Genomic DNA, 24,143 nt, shown 5'->3' on the forward strand with positions numbered 1-24,143 from the left:
GATGTGAATGCGGTAGTGGCGCTGGAATAGGGGAGGGGGGTGGGATGGGGAGGTAGGGAGGTGAGACAGATGGCCCTCTGTGATCCACGCTGGCAGTGATGGAGGTTCACAAATAGCAAACATGCAGCCTGTCTAGAGCCAGGGGCAACCAAAGACAACAGCCACTTCAGCAGCAATTTGTGAGGCATTTCCTGCGCATACAAACTGTGGGTTGTTTTTTAAGTGTGGGTGGAGTGAGCCGTCCCTCCACAGTACACATTCTCCAAGGCTAACCTTCGGACATGCACCTCACCTGAGCGGCAGGTGAGACAATGTGGTCACCCCCTCCTGCACCCTTGTCCCTAGGCTGGACCCTGCCCTGCCATGTGGCCCTCACAAGGGAAGGTACATCCGGGCAGGGACAAGGATGCGGAAAGAGGCAGCTTGGGGGACGGAAGGAAGGCTTCACCAGCTTCATGATTTCACTAAGGTGAGAATGAGCTCGTGTCTGCAGAAGTCAAGCCCTAAGGAGAGACAGCAATCTTTGCAGATAACGATGCCACTATTGCACACACGCCTTGGGAGAGCCAACTGGGCACCACAGCACCGAAGCCAGGCTCCAGCCCCACCACAGTGCCCTGGCTTGGCTGTTCTATGCCACAAGCTGGACCTTACCCACTACTGGGGGGCCGCGAGCTCAGACCTTTCGGCACACCTTCACATTAGCACTAAGTTGCAGGTGGCAGTAGAGGTGTTAGGCTGGAGGCCAGTAGCTGCTCCGCGGCCACCACAAGCACAAAAGAAGGAGTTCAGTGAGTCTAAGGAGGTCTCAGCAGAGCCGCACCAGAAAATCAGAACAGAACAACTGGGGGGGGTCCACCCCAAGCCCCGTGATGCTGCAGGCAAACATTAAGTGCGCATCATCAAGACACCAGAGCCCTGGGGTCCTCCTCATCCCCTACCCTGATCAGCCTCGCTGACGGAGGGAAAAAGTCTGGTCTAAAGCAGCTGTGCCTGAAGAGGCCTCTGCCCCAGCCCTGTGGAATCAAAGACTAAACCTGACAACCCTATTTCTGAACATGGCAAGGCCTGTGCATGACATGAACAGAGCGGGGTCCCGAGGTCCAACCCTGTGGAAGGGATTCTCTTCAATAGAGCACAGTTACGTTCCACTGGAAAACAGCAAGAAGGTGTGACAGTGTCTAGGGCCCTGGAGGACACGTTCACAGAAACAGGTCAGACTCCGTCACGGTTATTTTAGTTTGGCCCAAATCCCTTTATATACAAAACAACACATCGCCTAAAAAAATAGAAACACTCTCTGCTCCAGGGAAGAAGCTGATGTTTTCCCAGGGTGTCCCCAGGCTGGGAATGCTAAGGCCCAGGGCCAGGTATGATGGCCACTCCAGGAGTTAGGAACGGAGAGGCCCATCCAGCCCGCCCCTGCCCTCAGTACCTGGAGGAAAGCAATTCACAAGTGGAACGTTCTGCCAGAAATTATAACACCTGAGAATGAAGACCCTTCATCTGTGTTTTAGGTAAGAGTAATCTTTTAGAGGGAGTCTTTGGGTACGGCAAACAGTTAAGCACTCAGCTGCTAATGGAAAAGTTGGAGGTTTGAGTTCACCCAGAGGTGCCTCGGAAGAAAGGCCTGGCAATCTACTTCCAAAAAATCAGCCACTGAAAACCCTATGGAGCAGGACCACAGTTCTACTCTGACACATACAGGGTCACCATGAGTCGGAACCAACTCAGCAGCAACTTTTTTTTTTTTTTTGTAACCTTTTAGAAACAAAAGTCTTTGTCAAAAGCAGTTCCTCATACAAGCTGCCCCCCAGTCGTCTTCCAGATTGCTAAATTAATCTCTAGAAAAGGCCCTTCCTCTGACTAGAGTTTTCATTTTTCCATTCAAAATTAATAATTCCTAATGACTGGGAATCAACTGTAACACGTCCTTGAACTTTCCCTTAGAGATAAAATCCGGTTTATAAGTAATTGAGATACAGAGTCTGGAGAGGATAACAAGGCTGGACTCTTCAATCTTTGGGCACCTCTCTGACCTGACTGGACTGACGTGGAGGCAATTGGCTGCACATCTAGGAAAGGGCATTTATCTCCTTGGTGGCTCTCAAAGGGCACTTGGGGGCCCAGAGAGTCAGTTCTGTGGAATGTAAGCGGGCTTTCCCTGGTGGATTTGGAATCTGTATTTAACAGTGCAGCCCTAGTTATGCGAAACTTCCAGGCATACATTCCAGGAAAAGAAGCATGGAATTATGGTACAAGATTCTTCCCTTCCGGAAGAGAAGGCAACGTCACCCCCATGCTCAGCATCCACTCACAGCAGCAGTGGAGACCCACGGAGGGGAAGCTAAAGCCAGACAAGGTCTGCTTGCTTTGGGCAAATTCTAAAGGGCCTTGTAGTCTACGTCTGTGGCAGACATCTAGCAGTGAAGAGGGAGGAATTCCACAAAGCTGAAGGGCAACGCCACAGGCGGTCCTTTTCTTTACCTTACGAACGTGTCAAATCCAAGTGCGTAAATCTAAGTTGCTCACACCACTCTGTCCCCAACATTTGGGCTCAATCACCATGTAGGTTCCAAGGACCAACTTTAGAAGAGGACACTACAACCGGGCAGGAGTCCTGGAGGGTCTGGATAAAGCATCTGTGGATCTGAACCCCACAATGACCCCATTCAGATGGTGCCTTGTGAGGCCCGGATGAAGCTCCCTCCACATGGGCCCCTGGCGGAAACAAGGCACAGCCGGAAGGGTTGTGCTTACATTTCTTTTATCACCTCCCACAGCAAGGGACTTGTCGACATGACAGCACCTTTCAGCGATCAGGCTTCAGTGGTCAGGCTTCTCAGAATCAATGCCACGCTCTCTCAACACTAATGCCTCCCACCCCCACCTCACCTCAGACGAGGCAACACACAGTCACCACAGGTCAGGATCTTCAGATGCACGACATTGCGAAATGAGCCCACACATGCTGCAGCTGCCCTGCCTCCCGAATCACAAATGTGCCCTAGAGACTGCAAGCCCCGTTTCTGGAGGTTTCTATCTGCTGATGCTGCCCTGGGTGAGGCAGGCAGGGCTGACCGAAGAGGGGCTCCCAGGGGCTCTCTGTAGTGAATCCTGCTGTTACTTAAATCACAGATTACGGATTCCTCCATATAGAAAAAAAGTGCCTGCCTTGAGATGTGGTAGAAATGATCATGGGTACATAGGACCTTCATAGGGCCTCGTTTGTGGGATGTTTTAGGAGGATGAGTTTATGCTGGTTTTTAATAGGACAAAGGCCTTAATCATATCTGAGTTACAGATTTTACCGGATTGAGAAATCAAATCAGCCATGTTTTGCAGACGCACCAGCAAGGACAAAGCACAACACCCTGGCTGCCTGTTTCTCAAGGCAAACGGACAGAGAGTAGGGTCTAGGTGATGCTGAGAGTTGCTAAACAGACAATACACCAAAGCCCAGGTGACGCTGAGTGGGAAAATAAAGCCAGCTGGAGCAAGGGACCCTCCCTCGTGTTTGGTCAGAAGAGTTTTGTTACCTTTTCTGATCTTGTCATGGAAATTGATGGCATCCACAGAGGCCGTGACGATGTTGGTCTTGCAGTGGCGAGCAGCCACGATCCCAGCCACCTCGTCCATGAGCTTCATAGTGACACCTGCAAAGAAAAGGGGCACGCGGCATATGAGACAAGGAGGAAGGTGTTACGGATCGAACTGTATCCCTCAATGAGATATGTTGAAATACTAACCCCTGTACCCATGCATGTGACCTTGTTTGGAAATAGGCTCTTTGAAGATGTTATCAGTTAGGTTAACATTAGGTCATACGTACTAAACTAAAACCAAAGCAAACCAAACTCGATTCCAACTCATAGCAATCCTACAGGACGGAGTAGAACCGCTCCATAGGGTTTCCAAGGAGCAGCTGGTGGATTTGAACTGCTGACCATTTTTTTGGTTAGCAGCTAAGCTCTTAACTACTGAGTCACCAGGGCTCCACTGAAGATGTTATCAGTTAGGTTAACACGAGGTCATACTAGAGTAGTGGGTCCTAATCCTACATGAGTGGTTCCCTGACAAAAGAGGACAAGAGACACAGAGACAGGGAGACAGAAAAAACACACCATGTGATACTGCAGCTACAAGTCAGGGAATGTGTGGAGCTACAATAAGCCAGGAGAAAAGCATGGAATAGTTTCTCTCTGACCCTGACATGGACTGAATTGTGTCCCCCACAAAATACATGCAACTTGGCTAGGCTACCATTTCAGTGTCTTGTGTGCTTGTCCTCCATTTTGTGATCTGCTTATCCTCCATTCTGCGATGTGTTGTGAATTCTAGCCTCTAAACCTATGGTTTGGATCCCTGGTTAACAGTTGTTAAGAGCTTGGGTGCTAACCAAAAGGTCAGCAGTTTGAATCCCCAGCCTCTCCTTAGAAACCCTATGGGGCAATTCTACTCTGTCCTATAGGGTCACTATGCATCGGAATTGGCTCCACAGCAACGGGTTTGGTTTTTTCGGTTTATGCTAATAATTTTTCAGTTTATGCTGATGATTATGGTCCCATTTGGCAGTGAGCTGTATATTATGTTAATAAGGCAGGATTAATTCATGTTAACCCCTTTGTTACTAAGTTTTTATTTAAAAAAAGGTTTTTTTTGATGCTATGTGTTTTCACTAATTATGGGATGCTGATTCCAAGGCTAATTCAGAGTTTTCTATCTGAGTTATAGATTTTGAGATACATGATCTGGCAATGCAAGCCAACAATAAGGTAAGTGGCAGCGTGGAGCCATCGATCTGTGGTATGACAATATTCCAAAAAGAACTAAATAGGTAATTTATTGCTAGCACCTTTCCATTAGGTTACATGGGGAACCTCTAGCTTTCCAAATGTGACACAGAAAAACCTAAACAAACCCATCAGGGCTCCCTATCACATAGGAAAGCCATAATCATGCTTGCAGCCTTATCTCACAGAAATAAAGGGAAAAAAGGCAAAAGTTTACAAAACTAACACATCCAGGAAGCATCACCTAACAGAATCCTCAACCTATACAACAATGAAGCTCCAACTCTGCTCTGCTGAGTTTCACACATTTTAAAAGGGACCCACCTTGACGCTAAATGCATTAGAATGGGAATAACCTTGAGGTCCAGAGGCATAAAAAGTGGCTGGCATACAGTCACACCAATAGTAACAAAAGGGTCTAATGGAGGATTAGGGTGGGATGCAACACCCTTACTCAGGTCATAGCCCTGATTCATGTAAGAGGAGTTTCCCTGGGGTGTGCCCTGTATCACCTCACTGCCAGGCTGGGTGTAAGCCCCCCACCTCACTGCCAGGCTAGGTGTGAGCCCCCCATCACCACTGCCAGGCTGGGTGTGAGTTCCCTACCTCACTGCCAGTCTGGGTACGAGCCCCCTACCTTACTGCCAAGCTGGGCCTGTGCCCCCACCTCACTGCCAGGCTGGGTGTGAGGTGCCCCCCACAACTGCTGCCAGGCTGGGTCTGTGACCCTCACCACATTGCCAGGCTGGGTATGAGCCCCCCACAACTGCTGCCAGGCTGGGTGTGAGCCCCCCTACCACTGCCAGCCTGGGTCTGTGCCCCCCTACAACTGGTGCCAGGCTGAATGTGAGTTCCCCACCACTGCCAGCTTGGGTCTGTGCCCCCCACAACTGCTGCCAGGCTGGGCGTGAGCTCCCCAGCACCACTGCCAAGCTGGGTCTCTGTCCCCCACAACTGCTGTCAGGCTGGGTGTGAGCATACTACCATCATTGGTGGGCTGGGCCTATGCCCCACTTCAATGCCTGGTTGGGTGTGAACCCCCTTCTCCACTCCCACCCCCAGCTGGGCCTGAGCTCCCCTCTCCCACCAGGCTGAGTGATCTTGGGCAGGTAAACGTCCCTCGGTGACAGCGCCTACATACAGAGTAACTATGAGGATTAAGATGAGTGCTGTGGCCACTCAGGAATGGCAGCTGCCATCAGGAGACACAGGGACTCATTGAATGCTTGCTAGACTGAACGCCAATTTAATTTGGGGCTCTGGGGAGAGAGCTGAGGTTTGGAGGAAGAACAGAAAAGAAAAGTGAACTATCTCAGGAGAACACCAGGGAACATGTCATGTGAGAACCACGTATATCTTGTTCAGTAGGGGAAAGGGGAGCTCAGAAGCGCAGTCAGCCTAACCTTCACCAGATGCCAAATACGGACCACACAGAGGCGGGTGTCAGACACACAAGATGAGCTTCTGACTCAGTTGTGGCCTCTGAGTGTGTGTGTACATGTGTAAGGCAGTTAGTAGGGCAGTGACCGAGAGCCCATAGACCGTGTTCTTCCAGGTTGATCTGCCTCATAAAATACTGGGTTGTTACGTGGCTGGTTGTCTAGGCAGCCCACTTGCAAATGGAGTCAGTGCGACTGGGAGGTTGGAATTCAGAAGATTTTTTATTGCTCTAAACACTATAGGTAAAACTCCTCATCAGCCAACAAAAGCTCATTTAACCTATGATGTCAAGTTGAAACAGGCTATGTTTGGCATGAAAAACTGTGGCCATGATGACAATTTCCATGGAGAAAATGTTGATTCAGAATCCAAAATACAGGAGTGTAAGTAAGAACAGTTGACCACAAGAATGATGAAGAGATAGGTGGGATTCTAGCAGAAATGGTGGTGGGGAAGCTGAGGGCATTTTTAACTGCCATGTTTTAGGAGTTCATGAGAGAATTTGCACTATGGTGGCCTTCCTCCTTTTATAGTAGTGACCAGCAATTCTGCTCGGTCAGCGTCCTTCTGAGAACCAATGAGAAAGACATGTAGGATTCTCTCCAAGTAGGATTTTCCAAGAGAAAATGAAGGGGAGACAGATGTGTGGCACTAGGAGACAAAACAAAGTGGACAGGAGTGTGGAAAAGCAATGAAGCTGTTGGAAGCCAGGAATAGTGAGTGACAAATATGGGCAGTGGGTGACCAGGATGGTGAAGAATCCCAACACCGTGCCAGACAAAGGAGCCTTGAAAGAACGGGGCTGCTCCCAGGAGAAGGCCCAGGGTGTGGGAGGGGCTCTCACATAGACGGATCTTTGCCCACTTCAGTTATTCTATATCCCACGCACAGTAGCATCAGTGGGGAGAAGTTACAGCAAGGTAGATTTTAGGGATCATCCATTTGTCACTTTGTCGTACTGTGGTGGCTTGCATCTTGCTATGATGCTGGAAGCTATGCCACTGGTGTTTCAAATACCAGGAGGGTCACCCATGGTGGACAGGTTTCATCAGAGCTTCCAGAGTAGGAAAGACTAGGAAGAAAGGCCTGGTGAGCTACTTCCAAAAATCAGCCAATGAAAACTCTATGGATCACAACAGAACGTCATCTGATATAGTGCTGGAAGATAAGCACCTAGGTTGGAAGGCACTCAAAATACAATGGACTCAAGCATGTTGATGATGTCAAGATGGCACAGGACCAGGCAATGTTTCGTTCTCTTGTACACTTGATCACCATGAGTTGCAGCTGACTTGACAACAACTAACAAGATAGAAACAAACACTTTCTGGGAAGAAAAGAAAAATTAGAGTTGTCTACAAATTAAGCTTTTGGGCTTGTAAAGGTGCGTGTTTAGGCCAAAGCTGTGTGCTCCGAGCCAGTGGGAAGCAGAAATCTCAGCCCGATAAGGCAGACGTCAGGCCCCTGTGTAAGGCTGCTTCCACCCTGAGATGCTGGGTTTTTACAGTGACACCTTTTAGTGTGGCTACTGTGGACTTCCAGGAAAACAAGAGATGACAGTGGCCCCTTGGAGTCCTATGGCTACTTAGAAGGAAGAGAACGGATTTTGTAAGAAACAAACAAAACCAAGCCAGTTGCTGTTGAGTCAACTCTGACTCACGGCGACCCCATGTGTGTCAGAGTAGAACTGTGCTCTCATTTGACTGATTTTTTGGGAGCAGACCACCAGGCCTTTCTTCTGAGGTGCCTCTGGGTGGATTCAAATGGCCAACCTTTGGGTTAACTACCGAGTGCTTAACCATTTGTGCCACTCAGGGACTCTGATTTTATAAGAATCCGGAAACGTAATTGCTATTGATTGCAAGCTGTCTCCTCTGAATTCCTGGTGAGGTCTGCAGTATCACCGCATGGGTCTGAACCCTGCTTGTTGTCTGTTGCTAAGGAAAATCATGAGATCAAATGGCCTGTGTGGGAGCAATGCAATTAACAATCCATATGATCTCATCCCACTGTGACATGTCTAAGGAACCCTGCTGGTGCAGCGGTTAAGCACTCGGCTGCTAACAGGAGGGTCAGTGGTTTGATCTTACCAGCCGCTCTGAGGGAGACAGATGTGGCATTCTGCCTTGGAAACCCTGTGGGGCAGTTTTACTCTGTTCTGTAGGGCCACTATGAGTCAGAATCGCCTCAACGGCAACGGGTTTGGTTTTTGGTTGGTGACATGTCTGTAGAGATTGTTACCACAAAACACCTACATCTATGACCACAGGGACAGTGTATCCATCGAGAAAATTACATTTGGTGAGAAAACAAGAAACAGCCCTGCCTGACTTGTACCTGTCTTTCCTGTTACCTTTGCCCAGCTGGGTCCCCTTTTGTGACAGAGGACGCCGCCAGCCCCCGTCGACACTGGAAGCCACTGTCCTCCCTTCAACTTTTTACCCTTTAATTAAAAATATGAAGCATCTGAGTCTTCTCAAAAATGCCACTTTCCAGGTTTCCACTGCAAAGCCTCATCAATTTCCTCCCATTTAGGTACAATAGGTGCTGCCGACTTGGGGAAAATAAGTTCGGTGAATGACAGTCTTTCGCATGCTGTTCTCATTATCCAAGATTTGTAATTGAAAAGATAACAACGCAAATGCAGGATCTGCTGTCCTTGGATATTCCACTCATTTTAGGAATCATGGAAGGAGATGAACCAGCCTTACTTGGCCACCAGTGTATAGGATAAACATTGCGTAAGGTACCAAAGATATTTTTGAAAGTAACATTTAACTGCTTACAGGGTTTTTTTGTTTGTTTTTAAGTACTGACAACACGTTGACTGGCTTAAAAACAGATGTTCAATTTTATTTCCCAAGGGCCCGGCTGGGTCATGTGTCTCTACAAACCTGAAGCGGCAGTCAACAGCTCAGAGCCCTGGGTGCCACTGACTGCGCTGTGGGTGGCGATTTGAGATGCTCCCATTTCTATATTTAATTCCAACTGACGGAGTGAGGGTGCCAGCCCACTATATTAAGAAAATGATAGTAACTTCATCTTATTTTAATATCCCACCCTTTGGCAATTACATAGGATTATTATAAAACCCAGTTGAGCAAGAGCCTCCTGAGAGCCCAGCTTCTTCCATCCAGGTTTTAGAATGTACCTGCATCTCTATAAGCTGGGACCAAGGACAGAGTAGGATGAACTAAAGCAGTTTTGTTGTTGTTGTCAGCTGTTGTCGAGTTGATTCCGACTTATGTACGATGAAGTGAAACACTGCCCAGCCCTACGTCATCCTCACCATCACTGGTATGTTCAAGTGCATCATGTGGCGACTGTGCCAAGCCATCACACCAAAGGTCTCCCTGACCTTCGCTGGCCCTCTACTTCACCAAACATGATGTCCTCCTCCAGCGACTGATTCCTCCTGATGATGTGCCCAAAGCAAGTAAGTTGGAGAATGTCCAGTTGTGATCCACAGGGCTTCTTCTACTGGCTAGTTTTCAGAAGTAGATCTCCAGGCCTTCCTTCCTAGTCTGTCTTAGTCTGGAAGCTCTCCTGAACCTGTCCACCGCGGGTGACCCTGCTGGTATTTGAAATACCGGTGGCATAAGCTTCCAGCATCATAGCAACAAGCAAGCCACGACGGTATGACAAACTGAGAGATGGGTAGTGGATCTAAGGTAATAAATTAGGACTATCTTTTGGGCAATTAGCACACAGTGTAGAAAAGGTGAGGGGTTCCCAGTGAGAGCAACAAAATGTCCCAAGTGGGAACTCTGGCAGAGGCCTTGGCACAGCTGCTGCCAGAGCAGCATAAACCCACGAGAATGGAGTAATGGCCAGAGCTGCCTCACATTTTATGCCAGGGAACTTGAAAAGGCCACAGCTAAATTTACTTACAGCTGCTTTAGTATCAGTGCCTTCCCTGGTTTGCACAAGGCAGCAGAGAAAGTCAGGCAGTCAGGCAGACGTGTTCATGTTTGCATTGCCACGGAGGCCGGGCATAGGGGGCTGGCAGTTATGCACGAGGCCTCTCACTCTGGCAGAGCCACTCGGCACCTCGGCCTGGAGTCTGAGCAGACCGAGGCTGCTTCTCCCCAGGCCGAGGCTGGGGTATAGACCGCAGTCAAGGGTGAAGGTGAATACTGAAGGATTAACGCGCCTCAGGCACAGCCACCACCTAGCTGCTGGTGGGGGCTTGCGTGTTGCTATGGTGCTAAACGGGTTTCAGCAGAGCTTCCAGATTCAGATGGACAAGAATGAAAGGCCTGGTGATCTATTCCGAAAATCAGCCAGTGAAAAACCTAAGGATCACAGTGGTCCAATCTGCGACTGATCATCGGGATGGTGCAGGACTGGGCAGCGTTTCATTCTATAGTGCGTGGGGTCAACGCGAGTTAGGGCCAACTCAATGGCAGCCAATAAAAACAACAACATATATTCATCAGGATAAGCAGAAAAACTACTAGTAGGGAATATCTGCCATGTGGGATGGACAGAGTGCTACATAGGAAGCAAAAACTAATAAATATGGTATGCCCAAAAATGGCCCCATACCTTTGCAGGGACAGACATTCTTCTGCTGTACGGCTGCTGGGGTATCTCATGCAAAATGTTTTGCATTCCTGGAACTGGTTCTGTGCCACATGGTCCAAGAGGGAGGACATGCTGACACCCAGAGACCCAGCTGGACAGCGCTGCTGAGAGGAGGACCCAGTGTGGGTGTGAAAAACCAGTGCTGGGATCAGGTCCTAGACAGTGTTCCCTGACTGAATGTGCACGAGTCCCCAGCGAGGAGAGGCAAAAGGAGCCAAGCTCTCAGCCAGTCCATAGCATTTCAGTGGTCACAGCATTTTCAGCACTTCCCAGTTCCCACCCCTGCACCCCCCCCCCGAGCCCTGGGCTGCCTGGATGGACATGGAGCTGCTCTTAGGAGTGCTAGCTGCCGGGAATGAAGTTTTCCAAAACAGATTCTTCAGAAGTGAGAAATGGAAGGAGCTTAGATATCGCCTAATGCAAAGCTCGCTTCATAATGAGGAAATCCGTGCCTTGCACCAGCGTTGCATACTCACCTCCTGACCCCACTGGACCAGACGTTCCTCAAAGGAAGGGATGCCTCGTGCCTACTTGTCTCTTCTCCCCACCCCTCACCCCACCAAGGGCTCAGGTGCTGTCTCCCACACAGTGGCGGCTCGAGTCAAGCGAGGCCACAGCATTGGAAAAGGCACTTGTGCCTCAGTCCCTGTTTTGCGGTTAAAGTCAACTCCTCCTGTAAGTGCAAAATAGTTACCCCACCACCCAGAGAAGACAAGTGAACAAGACCCCCCATCCTGTGCCTGCACTGCTCTCTCCACCACTGCGCCCACTGTCCCCTCCCCATACCGGGCTCTCCACCTGCGTTTCTCCCCTGCTTCTTCCTCGGTCTCGGACTCCGGTCAGCAGTGCTTGTCCCCTTGGCTGCTGGGCATTTGTGTGGGTGACCTGTCGGGCAGGGCCTGGGCTGGGCACAGGTCTCGGCACCAGGAGGCACTCAGTGGTGCTGGCTGAGGTGGGGAGTGACTTCCATGCACTCACTGCAGGAGTGCTTGGCTTTGCACGTACAGTACCCGGGACTCCTGTGGGTGTGGCTGGCAGCACAGCCATGCCCATTATGGCTCTGGGGCCAAGGCCCTGGCAGGTGTCTCAAGGCCACCTTCTTCTTTTCAGTTCATTCATTCAGCATGCTGATGCCCACTCTGCACCAGGCCCTGTTCTAACTCATTTGTGTGTACACGATAGCCCAGGATACACACATCTGCCTCCTGGTTATGTATTTGCCAAAATAACAGATGGTCAACAACTGCGGCCACCCTGTCGTATGTCCATTTACTCCCAACACCCACTGAGCACTGGGAGGTGAGAGGCCCAAGACCTGGGTTGGGCTTGCAGCTGTGATCACAGCAGACCAGGTCCCTGCACTCGGGGACAGAAACCCCTCCCAAAGAAACCCACTGCCGTCGAGTTGATTCCGACTCATAGCAACCCTATACAGAAGCTGGGTCAACTGCAGTTCGGGGGCTTTGTGAGAATCTCATACACACATCTGGCAAACCAAGTGCCAGCAATGGTGCTGGGCAGCCTGACTGTGTCCCCTGAACAGGGAGGTCCAGGAGCGGGGCCACAGCAGGCCCTGTGCAGCACAAGTGGGAGTGCCGCCCAGCTGATAACCTGATGCAGAGACCACAGACTCAGACGTCGGAGCCACATGCCCCATCAAGGAAGATGCCAGCACCTCAGGACACAGCCCCCTGGCAGCACCAAACCAAACCCTCTTTCCACATGATGCCTTTCCGTGGACACTGATTCCGTGGACGCTGATCAAGTTCCTTCTGTTGACAAGGTACTGTTGTGCAAAGCATTGTGGGAGTCAAACAAGGACAAGACAGGTCAGCGATCTCCAGGAAAGGAAGGCTTCGCCGCACCTGAGAATCTAAATAACATCCTAAAAGAAGGACCTGGATGACACAAATGGTGTGCACTCATCTAACTAAAGGCTGGTGATTCGAACCCACCCAGTGGTGCTGCAGAAGAAAGGCATGGCAATCTGCGCCCATAAAGATTTGTTGTTATTGTTGGTGGCTGCAGGGCAATGGATTTCTCTTTTTATATGGCCTATCTGGGCATGGTCTTGTAACTCCCACAAAATGGCTGGAACTACACAAATAAGGTGCCTATGGCCCATCGAGTGGATTGGTCATTTTTGCCATTCTGCTTAAAAAGAACCAATACCACAGTTTGAGGGAGAACCTCACTACTATCAGGAAGATCCAGGAGCGGAGCTCATTCTCTAGACCTGGGGTCCCTGTGCTGAGAACCTTCTAGACTTAGTAGTCAGAGTGAGAACTGTAAAACTGGAGGAAGCAAGAGATGGCAGCAGCATGAGACAGCAGCAGCACAGGACTAGCAGCCGGGTGCAATGGGCTGATAGACCCACAGAGCAAAAGCTGAGCACCTTCAGGCGTAGGCTTCCTGGCAGAGTGGGGTACCTACGGGCATTTACTTGCAGAGCTAAAGCGCTGTTAACAGTTGCCTGAGCAAGGCAGAGGCCAGCTCCAAGCAGGCCCTGGTGGCAGTAGGCCATAGGAGAGGCCGAGAGCTAGGCCTGCCTGCAGACACAGCCAAGAAGAAGCTGTCCTGATCTAAGAACTGTATCCTGAGTTGTTCCCGTTACTCCCATGTTGACCCTGATCCTGAATCGTAAACTGTTACTTCCCTAATAAACCCTATAATTGTGAGTATGGTCTATGAGTTCTGTGTGGCCATTGCAACAAATTACCGAACCCAGCAGAGAAGTAAAGAGTGCTGTGGGAGGCCTGGCTGCACCAAGAGAGAGGGGGAGAGGCTGTAAATAGAGTGTAGGTATGTCTGAGCTCTACCTCAGAGGAATCAGCTTTGGGCTGCTAAGCCTGATTCTCATCTCCCCCCTGAAGTTAAGACAAAGTCTGACAACATTACTTGCACTTTGCAGGTGCTATCAGTTTCGACTCACTATGACCCCAGGTGACAGAGTAGAACTGCCCTGTAGGGTTTTTTTGGCTGTAATACGGAAGCAGATCACCAGGTCTTTCTCTTGCGTAGTTGCTGGATGAACCTCACCAACCTTTCCATTAGCAGTTGAGCGTTTAACTGCTGCACCACCAGGGCTCCTTCCATAAACATTATAGCCAAGAAAACCCTATAGAACAGTTCTACTCTGTAACACATGGGGTCACCATGAGTCGGAATGGATTTGACAGTAATGAGCTTGATCTTGGTTTTATCATAAGAGACAGGAATGTGTACCAGAGGGACAAATAAGTGTGCTGTGGGCCCATGAAGGGAAGAGGAGAGGCCATTTCCCCTGGGGAGGCAGAGGCTCGAGAAGGTTCCAGGGCGGGCCTGGGCAGAAATGGGCAGGGTGGAAACAAAAGGCAGAAAAGTGGAGGCATGTTTAGGAAACAAAGTCTCAGATGAGTAAAGGGACCTGGCCTGTGGGATGGGCTGTACCTTGGGGGCAGCAGGAAGGCCATAGCTCAAGAACAGCTGGTGCCGTGGGCAGAGCTGTGCTTTGCAAAGACTTGGCCTGCCATCTGGGGCAGACAGGGTGGGGAGACCTCAGAGGTGGGAAGGCCAGCCTTGCAGCAGTCGAGTGGAGACAAGCAGCAGAGGGCAAAAGGAACAAGAGGAAGAGCACCCCAGGACTCAGCAACTGGGGGAGGGCTGGGAAGGGTAGAAAGGGCACTAAAAAAAACTCATTACTGTCAGGTTGATTCAGACGCATAGTGACCCTATAGGAGAGAGTAGAACTGTCCCATAGTATTTCCAAGGAGTGGCTGGTGGATTCGAACTGCTGACCTGTTGGATAGCAGCCGAACTCTTAACCGCTGTGCCACCAGGGCTCTCATGGCTCCAAATTCTCCATGGCTGGTAGGATTGAGAGGATTCGTACCTGGGGGGCAGGGTAGGGGACAATGGGAAGATGTGGGAAGAGTTGGGGACCTAGAGTCCAAGACAGGGATGCAAACCAGGCTTCCCTCCTCCTCCCCTCTGTGGTTGATCTTGTTATTCTTTCCCCAGGTCCAACACTTAGGCATTTAAAATCTTTCTTTTTAAGTAACACAAGCTTAAAGTTACACACTTTGCCTCTGAGAACGTCTTTAGCCACTCCCTCCTGGTTTTGACAGAAAGCAGTTCTCCTTTTCATTATTTTCTAGAACATTTTTAAGCCCAGAGAGTTTACTTTCTCTTTGATCAGGAGTTATTTAGAAATGAGCATTTCTTAATTTCTAAGTGGTTAAGTGCTTGTTATAGGTAATTAGGGGTTTAATGGTCCCACTTTGGGGAATTTAAAATTAAAATTTTCTTTGTGGTTGAGTAAATGATCATATTTTATAAATGCTCCACTGGATAAAAAAAAATGTATGCATTCTTTGTGGACTAGAACATTCTTTCTCTCTGTGTCGGTCATAAAACTAATGTTGTTGCTGTTAGGTGCTGTGGAGTTGATTCTGACTAATCGTGACCTTATAGGAGAGAATAGAACTGCCCCTTAGGGTTTTCTTGGCTGTAATCTTTACGGGAGCAGATCACCAGGTCTTTCTCCTGCAGAGATGCTGAAGGGTCTGAACTGCCAATCTTTTGGTTAGCAGCCAAGTGCTTAAACATTGTGCCATCAGGGCTCCTTAATAAAACTAATAAGGGTAATGAAATACCCGTTATAAAAATAACTAACGTTTATTAAGTATTTCCTACATGCCAGGAACCATGCTAAGCACTTTACTGGTACTCTCGCATTTAATCTCCCCGCAACCCAGGACTCCCTTACAGGAAAGAAAAGTTAGGGCTGTGGCAGGGCACAATTCCAGGAGATGCTGTTCACACAACAGCTTCAGAAGTTAAGAGAAAAATGAGGACATAAAGAGAAAAGATTAGGCCCAAGGGCCATCATCCCAGTGAAGGTGTCCATGGCTGCCTGACAGCACTTGGGGGAGACACTTGAGCTGGGTATGAAAGATCTGTCAATTGCCACATGGAGGTAATGTGGGCTGTGGGGGCTTGGTGAGCTCACGGGGAAAGAAGACACCGTGAGGGAAGAGAACAAGGCCAAGGGCAGACCTTGGGGGAAGAGTTATACTGGGGGGGGGGGCGGTGCACAGGTGAAAGAGGAGTGGTCAGAGATTCAGGGGCTTGCCCAGAGGTCCTCACCCTTGGTATGGGGCAGAATCACCTGGGAAGAACATCAAAATACAAATGCCTGGGTTCCAGTGGCTTCTAAGGGTCAGGGGAGCTACTCAGATGCCCACCACAGTGTGGTATCCATGGATTTGGAGGGTGTGGTGTTGTGAAACCAGACAGGGGGGATTTCAAAGGTGGCATGGTGTCTCGTGCTCTTGAGAGGTGGAGGGAAATGAGGGGTGAGGATAGAGTCGCTGGATTTGACAAAACCACACTCTAGCCCTGAGTTTCCGAGGCGCTGAATCACCAACCACCCAGGGCACTCATTATTAAAAATACAGATCCCCAGGCCCCACTCCAGGCCTGCTGCATCAGACCCTGCAGAAGAAGGGCCCAGGACTCTGTATTTTTAACAAGCGCCCAAGATGATTTTTTAAGGGTTAGACAAGTTTAGAGAACTCTGTTTTAGTCCCCAAATGACTGCCGTGCTCCCCCACCCAATGCCTCCAGGTGCTATACGAGTGGAGCAAGGCCACTTCCCATAAGGATGTTATGCCTTAATATCCATCTCCAAGCAGAGCTAGTTTTTACTCAGGACCGATTATGATCAATGACATTGAGGTTCTTTTCTAAAACAGAGGACCCCCCCCTCTCCAGCTTCCATTCCTCTCACGCTCTAAAGACCTGGTACCAAACCCAGAGAAGCCAACCAGAATAACTCGGGTTGCGCCTCAAGATGAGGGCCCAACTCAGGTCCTTTCCTGCTGGTGACCTGGCACCTCTAATGGCCAGGCCCACTGAGGGCTCATCTAGGACGATTTCTAGACTGAAAAGAAGAGAGACTTGATTGAGACCCCCCCAAAGGTATATACTGTGTCGGGGGGCCAGCTAGGCCCAGGTGTTTTAGTTATCTAGTGCTGCTATAACAGAAATACCACAAGTAGATGGCTTTAAGAAAGAAGATTGTTTTCATAGTAAAGTAGGCTAAAAGTTCAAATTCAGGGTATCAGCTCCAGAGAAAGGCTTTCTTTCTCTGTCGGCTCTGGAGGAAGGTCTTTCTAGTCAATCTTCTCCTGGCCTAGGAGCTTCTCTGCACAGGAACCCCAGGTCTAAAGGATGTGCTCTGCTCCCGGTGTTTCTTTCTTGGTGTTATGAGGACCCCAACTTTCTGCTTGCTTCCCTTTCATTTCTTAAGAGATAAAAGGTGGTGCAGGCCACACCCCAGGGAAACTCCCTTTACATTGGATCAGGGATGTGACCTGGTAATCCTCTTTAACATACAATTACAATCACAGAATGGCAGACAACCACAGAATACTGGAAATCATGGCCTAACCAAGTTGATACACACATTTGTCGGGGGGGTGGGGAGCATAATTCAATCCAAGACACCAGGTCTTCGACAAAGGTGGTCATGGGCTGCCCATCCAGAACAGACCTGGCCTGCCCCTGAGAGTCATCCTGTGACTGCAGGTTCCTAAGCTCCCTCCTCTCCCAGTTCTTAGCACCTTTCACAGTGCAATTAAAAGAGGATAACAAAGAGTAACTATACAAACGAGGTTCTTCTTCTTTGTTTAGTTAGCAGTAACTATATGCTGCTTGCTTAAGGATACCTGGGAGGAAAACAAGAAAGATTTTAGAATGGGAACTATTTTGAGAAGGAGAGAAATCCACTCTGGTCACCAGGCTTAAGCAAAGTTCATTGTTTCTCAACAGCTTCCTCCTTCCCAAGGTCAAACACTTAGAGCTGTGGTTCTTAACCCTGGCTGTCCATCATAATCACTTAGGAGATTTAAACATTACCGGTGCCTGGGCCCCCCCACCAGACTCCGATTCAAGCGGTCTGGGGTCATCCTGGACATCTGGCGATCCTAGTGTGTTGGCAGGGTTGAGACGAGGGATCTACAACCTCTTGGGAAAATACAAGCACCAACACAAGGACCTTAACTTGTATCAGGCGGAAAAAAACAGTTGCCGACAAGTCAATTCCCACTCGACAAGTCAATTCTCACCCGTAGACCCTGTGTGTGTCAGAGTAGAACTGTGCTCCAGTTGAGACAGATAGGGTTAACTGTGCTGTGGCTGAACAAAAGAGCTTTAAAAAGGTTATCATCTAGAAGTTAGGTAAACTGGAACCACATCCTATCGTGAGACAGATAGGATGATCTGTGCTGATAGAACAAAGAGCTTTTAAAAAGATTACCATCTAGAAGTTGAGTAAACAGGAACCCACCCTGTCAACATGAGATAGGATTGGGGCAGCCTGTGAATTACTATCTCCTTCTTAGTGTCTTTCTAGTCCCCTCCTCCTTTGTAGGCTTCGTATGTGCAGGGGAGCAGAGCATGACTGTAGTTTGACCTTCCTTAGCCCTCCAAAGATGGCAATGTAGTGCCGAAGATCAAGTGCGCGTGTGCTATATCCCATAATAAGTGATGCCAAGGGCTGTCAAGAAGACTCCATCCTGAGTATCAGCAGGTTCCATCTTAGATTCCAGATGTGTGCTCAAACTAATTAACATATGCTGCCATTCTGATAAGTATCCGCCCCTTGAAAGAAGCCCACTAAATATTCATTACTCTATTGTCTCCACTAAACTCATATAAGCCCTAGCTTTGCTTCCCTTTTCGAGTCAGTTTTTTGGAGAGGCTTAGATCCCCCCTGACTCCTTTTGCTTGGCTCAAACAAAATAAAGCTTGCTGAAGATAAAGTTTGTCTTTTGTGTGTATTCTTACTCGGGAAAAGACAAGGACCCTTTGTGTCAGATTGGCAATTGGTAACACAATGGCTGTTGTTTTCAGAAGTAGGCTGCCAGGCCTTTCTTCCAAGGCACCTCTGGGTGGACTCAAGTCTCCAACCAGGTAAACATTTTCGACGTTTGTACCACCTATGGACTCTTCCATCAGGCAGAGGAGAAAAATGTTAACTCCATATGTGGGATAAGCTGGCCAACGGGACAAGAACCTGGAAGTAGGCGAGAAGAGGGGCAAAAGCCCATAAGAAGAGGCCAACCCTGTGAAAAAGGAGAACAATTTCTTCCTTAGTAGAGACAGCAGCAGAAGAAGGAACCTTGAGATGGAGCGGGAGACCTCAGAAAGCTGACCATGGAGGGGCCTCAAATTCCTTAATAACATAAGAGGTGAGATCACATGCCAAGACAGCACCTGGAAGGGATGGGCCTGATCAACCAGTTGCCATCCAGTCGACTCCAATTTCCACGTGAATGAGAGTAGAACTCTGCTCTACCAGGTTTTCAATGGCTGGTTTTTCAGAACTAGATCACAAGATCTTTTTTTGAGGTGCCTCTGGGTGGACTCAAACCCATAAACTTTAGTTGGCTGTGGTCACCATTTGCACCACCCAGGAACTCCAAGGCGGGCCAGAGCTGGAAACGGTCAGGAAGATCTGAAGCAGATACAGTAGGAACTGTTCTCTGGAACAGGGGCTCTCTAAGAAACCAGTCAGCTTCGTTTGGAATCTAGGTAGAAACGAAAATTTTAGGGCTCCTCCCAGGCCTACTGAATCAGAAACTCTGAGTTTGGGGCCCAGCAGTCTAGGGGAGTGGTTCTTTAGCCTACATCAGAATCGCCTGTAGGGCTTGTTAAAACACAGCATTAAGCAGCATCAAGTGGCAGCATGGAGAGAAAAAGAAGTCAAGTCCAAAGCAAGAAACTCTGAGAAAGTATAAGCCTCAGGCTTTGTTATTCAGAAATGCACATTAAGGAATACAAAATGCTGATGGTCTGGAAAACCAGGGTGGGCTGGAATGAGGAGTGAAGATCAGGTTAGTGGGACAGGCAGAGGTTGGGGCCAGGAAGTAGAGGGATTTGGATTTCTCAATGGAAGCCCTGGAGCTATGAGATGATGGAGCAATGCCTTCTAAGTCCTAGAGTCCCACTGCAATCCTGGGCAACATTTTGTTTTATTATGCATAATGTTGCCATGAGTCGAAGCAGACTCAACAGCAACTGAGAAATAGTTTTAATTCTCCTGGAATCCAGATTTCTGGGGTCCGCAGAGTTGGGGTAGCCCGCCCAGGTCATTGCCCTGAGGTGATCTTTTGAACCTTGAGCCTACTGGTCTCCTAAAAAAAAAAATTTTTTTTTTTTTTTTTTTGGTCTCCTAAAAGTCACCTTTATATCTAACAATAGTCTTGCTGACTAGTAAAGACCATTTGCTTGGGCATTATGCTCTTTTGAAGAATTCAGGCGGTTTCAGGAAACAGAAACTCCAGGGTCAAGTGGAAGCTGTGTTTGAGGGTAAACTTTTGTTATGTAAAACTGTTCTCACCCTGCTTCCATGGCAATGTTGAGAAGATGGGGTATAAGACTCTTTGGAACATTTTTGACTCCCTAGTCTACAGGTTACCCAGATTTGCAGATTGTATATTCAATAAACTTCAATCAATTTCTATTTTTGAGGCAAGCAGCCTCATAGCCCAACCCTTCTTTGAATAACCTGCTCTAGCTTATCCTCCTATACCCAGCAGAATAGGCCACACATTCTTCTTCAATTGTCCTTGATAAGATAACCATAGGCTGGGCCATAGCATAGCTGGCCTCAACCGGTTTTAGGTTTTCAACACCATCTTTGCACTTTAAGTGACCTATCAGCTCATTAAGTGAAAAATACATATAAGCATCCCACCTTTGGGTAGAGACTTAACATGCTAATGAAGGAAAATAGACCTTTTCCTCCATCCTGGAGAATCAAACCCTTGTCTAAAGAAATGCCTAGTAATCCCCAAGCTCTGGGTGCCTGTATGAAGGTCGATCCTGAATATTCATGATGAATTTGCATTTTCTTGTCCGCTCTCTGCAAAAGCTTGCCTCCCCAAGCTGCCTGTAAGCAGCCTTAGAGGCAGCAGCCCCGACTGTCTCCTGTCCTTGTGAAATGGAATAAAGGTGCCTTTCTGCTCTCCCACCTTGGCCTCTTGTTTATTGGCTGTTATGACTTGTGTCAAGCAGAACCTGGGGTTCCCACCCAGCAACATCATTGGCTTAATATGATTTTTGTTTTAACACAACTAACAACAACAAAGCATCCCCTACCCAGCCAAGAGATGTTTTCAGATATATATGCAAACAAACAAATGAACAACCAAACCAGTTGCCATTGAGTTGGTTCCAACTCATAGCAACCCTGTAGGACAGAGCAGAACTGCCCCATAGGGTTTCCAAAGAAAGGCTGGTGGATCCGAACTGCCAACCTTTTGGTTAGCAGCTTGATGTAGCTCTTAACCACTGACATAAATTACCTCCTGTGTTCCATGGCAGAAAATGTCCCCACACTCTATCCTCCCTTTCTTCTATACTAATTCTCACTTCTAATCGACACCAGTCTGCCTACCTAGACCTCACCAGCAGCCACAGTCACGTGACTACATTCTAGCCAATGGAATGAGAGCACAAGAGGTTCTCATCAGTTTCCCAGCATGCCCTGCACTGCCTCCTTTAGTGGAACACCAATGTTATCATGAGCCATCGTGTGCCACACAAAGAGAACAGCCCTAGGATGCCAAAGCAACATGGCAAAAGGAGCCTGGGTCTCCCACACCACGGAGATGCCATATCAGCCCTGGGCCTCTTACGGCCGTGTTGTTGCATAAGAAAAAATAATTGTCTTTCTTGTGGAAGCCACTGCTGTTTTGGGTCTCTGCTATGCAGCCGAACCATCATCTTTGTTAATATAACACCTTTCACAGGAAGTGGAGGCCCCTGGGGGTTGGTGGTTTGAGCCCACCCAGTGGCATCACGGAAGAAAGGCCTTGGGATCTGCTTCCATAAAGATTCCAAAAACCATACCCACTGCCATGGAGTTCATCCTGACTCATGGGAACCCCACGTGTTATAGAGTGGAACTGTTCCGCTGGGTTTTCTTAGCTGTAATCTTTACAGAAGCAGATATCACTAGGCCTTACTTCCGCAGTGCTGCTGGGTGGGTTCAAACCACCTACATTTAGGTTAGTACCCACTGCTGTTAAGTTGATTCTGACTCAGCATCCTTATAAAATAGAGTAGAATTGCCCTATATAGTTTCTGGGTAATGGCTGGTGGATTCAACCTACTGATCTTTTGGTTTGCAGCCAGAGCTCTTAAGCACTACGCCATCAGGGCTCAAAAAAATCTAAGGTCTTCCCTGTCAGGGAATTGAACCCAAGTCTTGAGTGTAAATGGTTTGTGCTACCCAGGGACCTCCATAAATATTACAGCCAAGAAAACCCTATGCAGAAGTTCTACTCTGTAACACATAGGGTTGTCACGAGTCAGAATCGATTTGATGGCAATGGGTTTGGGTTTTTTTTTGGTTCATAGGAAGTGGAGTCCCTGGGTGGTGTAAATGTTCTACATGCTTGATTGTTAACCAAATTTGGAGGTTCGATTCCTCCCAGGGGCGCCTTGAAAGGAAGGCCTGGCGTTCTTCCGAAAAATCAGCCACTGAAAACCCTGTAGAGCACAGTTCTACTCTGACACACATGAGGTCGTCATGAGTCTGAGTTAATGTGACAACTGTTTGTTTTTGGTGAGGAGTCACTGGAGGGTGTATTCCATCAATGTTAGCAAAGAGAAAAATCAAAGATCCATGATATAAGACACCCAACCCAGGACAGGAGTTTAGAGCAGGCACTGGGAGCAAGTAGTAGTTCATTTTGGAGAAGGAGCATGGAAAGTAGGTATCTCCAGGGAAAAATGGTACTGAAAAATTATCAGGAAGCTAAAACTGTATCAAGAAGCATTTTATTGAACTGTCGGAGGGTATGGAGATACTTAGTTGGATATTCAAAACAAATGGGAAATTAGGCAATATTTACCTTCTGTAGTAACAAAGTTACACAAGAAATGTAATTATAGTACTCTACTTGGCTCAGCAGTGAATGGTATTTATGTGTCTAAAATTGACGAATCAGGAGACGGCAGTATGAGCCTACCATTTAGGAATATCAAATCACATACCAGAAGCAGCAGCTAAAGTTATTGAAAGTGGTTCCCTCTGATAAGTGGGATGTGGCAGTGAAGAGAGGATAAGAATTAGCTGAGTTTTGTCAAAAGCCATTTTGGACCATTTCCACACAATATTTTGATTTAAAAGAGCTTATTTTAAAATAAAAAATAAAATGTCAAAGAAAAATCCAAGGCTTCTGAAAGTTCAGATGTGATGAATTCACGTTGAAGACTCTTCTGGGGTCTGCCCTAGCTGAGGCCTTGGCCTTACTCCCAAAAAGCCCCCCTCACCCAGGGTCTGCCCATAACAGCCTCAGATTTGGAGAGCACACGCTTCCTATTCACTGCTTAGCTGGGCATGGGCAGCCATTCCTGCTCTCAGGCTGTGGCGCCCACAGGGGAACAGTGAAAGAAGAGCCACGTGTTCTCTGCCAGAAAGAGTCCCAAGATGAAAAGAAACTGGAGCAGACAAAGAATACTTTCAGGTGACCAACAGAAAGGACATGGCAAGGCCTTTAAGATGATGAATCAAATGAACAGACAGAACCAAAACTCCAAATTTTGCCAAATTATTAGAGTTGTATATTTCAAGACAGTTAAAATTCAACTGAATTGTACAGTAGAAATTGTTGAATTGGTGTATGTTCTGCTGTGTATATTTTCAACAACAAAAATAAAATAATTATAAAAAGAAAAAGAGTGGGCTCTGGAGGAATGATTCACGTGGGACTCAGGCGAGGCAGAAGCCAAGAGCCAGGCTAAGGCTTCCCCAGGTCTGACCTTATTTTCAGCTTTGGGGCCTGCTCTTAAATTTGGAACTACAGAGCTACCGCCTGTCCTCCATTCTGCCACGTTAAAATGAGAGCCCTCTGCATCCTGGGGTTCATCCCCAGATCTTTTCTATTCCCCAGTTATGGCAATTCTGTCCATACACTCAACAAAGGAGAAATAAGCCAGCTCTGATGGGAGCCCCTGGATTCTACCTGTGATTTCCAACCTGGAATGGTTGACTTTCCAATACATCTTTGAGGAGTTTATCATTACCAAAAAAAAAAAAAAAAAAAGTGGTGGAATAGGAGGTGGTTCTCTAGATCAAGGCTACGCAATGTGTGAAATGCACAGAAAATTGGGTGGGGAAGGGAAGTAAAATAGAAGGACTGAATAAAGGCCAAATCAACATTCATTTCAGTTCACCATTTTCCTCTGTGATTGGCATCTACTGAATTACAGTTTGGTGAAGACTCTGATTCAAATTATTTTAGATACCATTCTTGTTGACAGTAGGAA

At 48.0% G+C, this 24,143-nt stretch overlaps 1 protein-coding gene across 3 annotated transcripts in view; it reads right to left on the minus strand.

The window, feature by feature from the left end:
- Positions 1-24,143, minus strand: part of ACOT7 (acyl-CoA thioesterase 7) — a 133,454-nt gene that overhangs the window by 32,834 nt on the left and 76,477 nt on the right. For all 3 annotated transcript variants that reach the window (XM_003413491.4, XM_010593148.3, XM_023552128.1), the window contains exon 7: positions 3,540-3,656. In XM_003413491.4, the coding sequence (XP_003413539.4) occupies positions 3,540-3,656 (117 nt within the window). The remainder of the gene's footprint in view (positions 1-3,539; positions 3,657-24,143) is intronic.

The sequence above is a fragment of the Loxodonta africana genome, chromosome 3 (genome assembly GCF_030014295.1).
Source record: "Loxodonta africana isolate mLoxAfr1 chromosome 3, mLoxAfr1.hap2, whole genome shotgun sequence".
Taxonomy (NCBI): domain Eukaryota; kingdom Metazoa; phylum Chordata; class Mammalia; order Proboscidea; family Elephantidae; genus Loxodonta; species Loxodonta africana.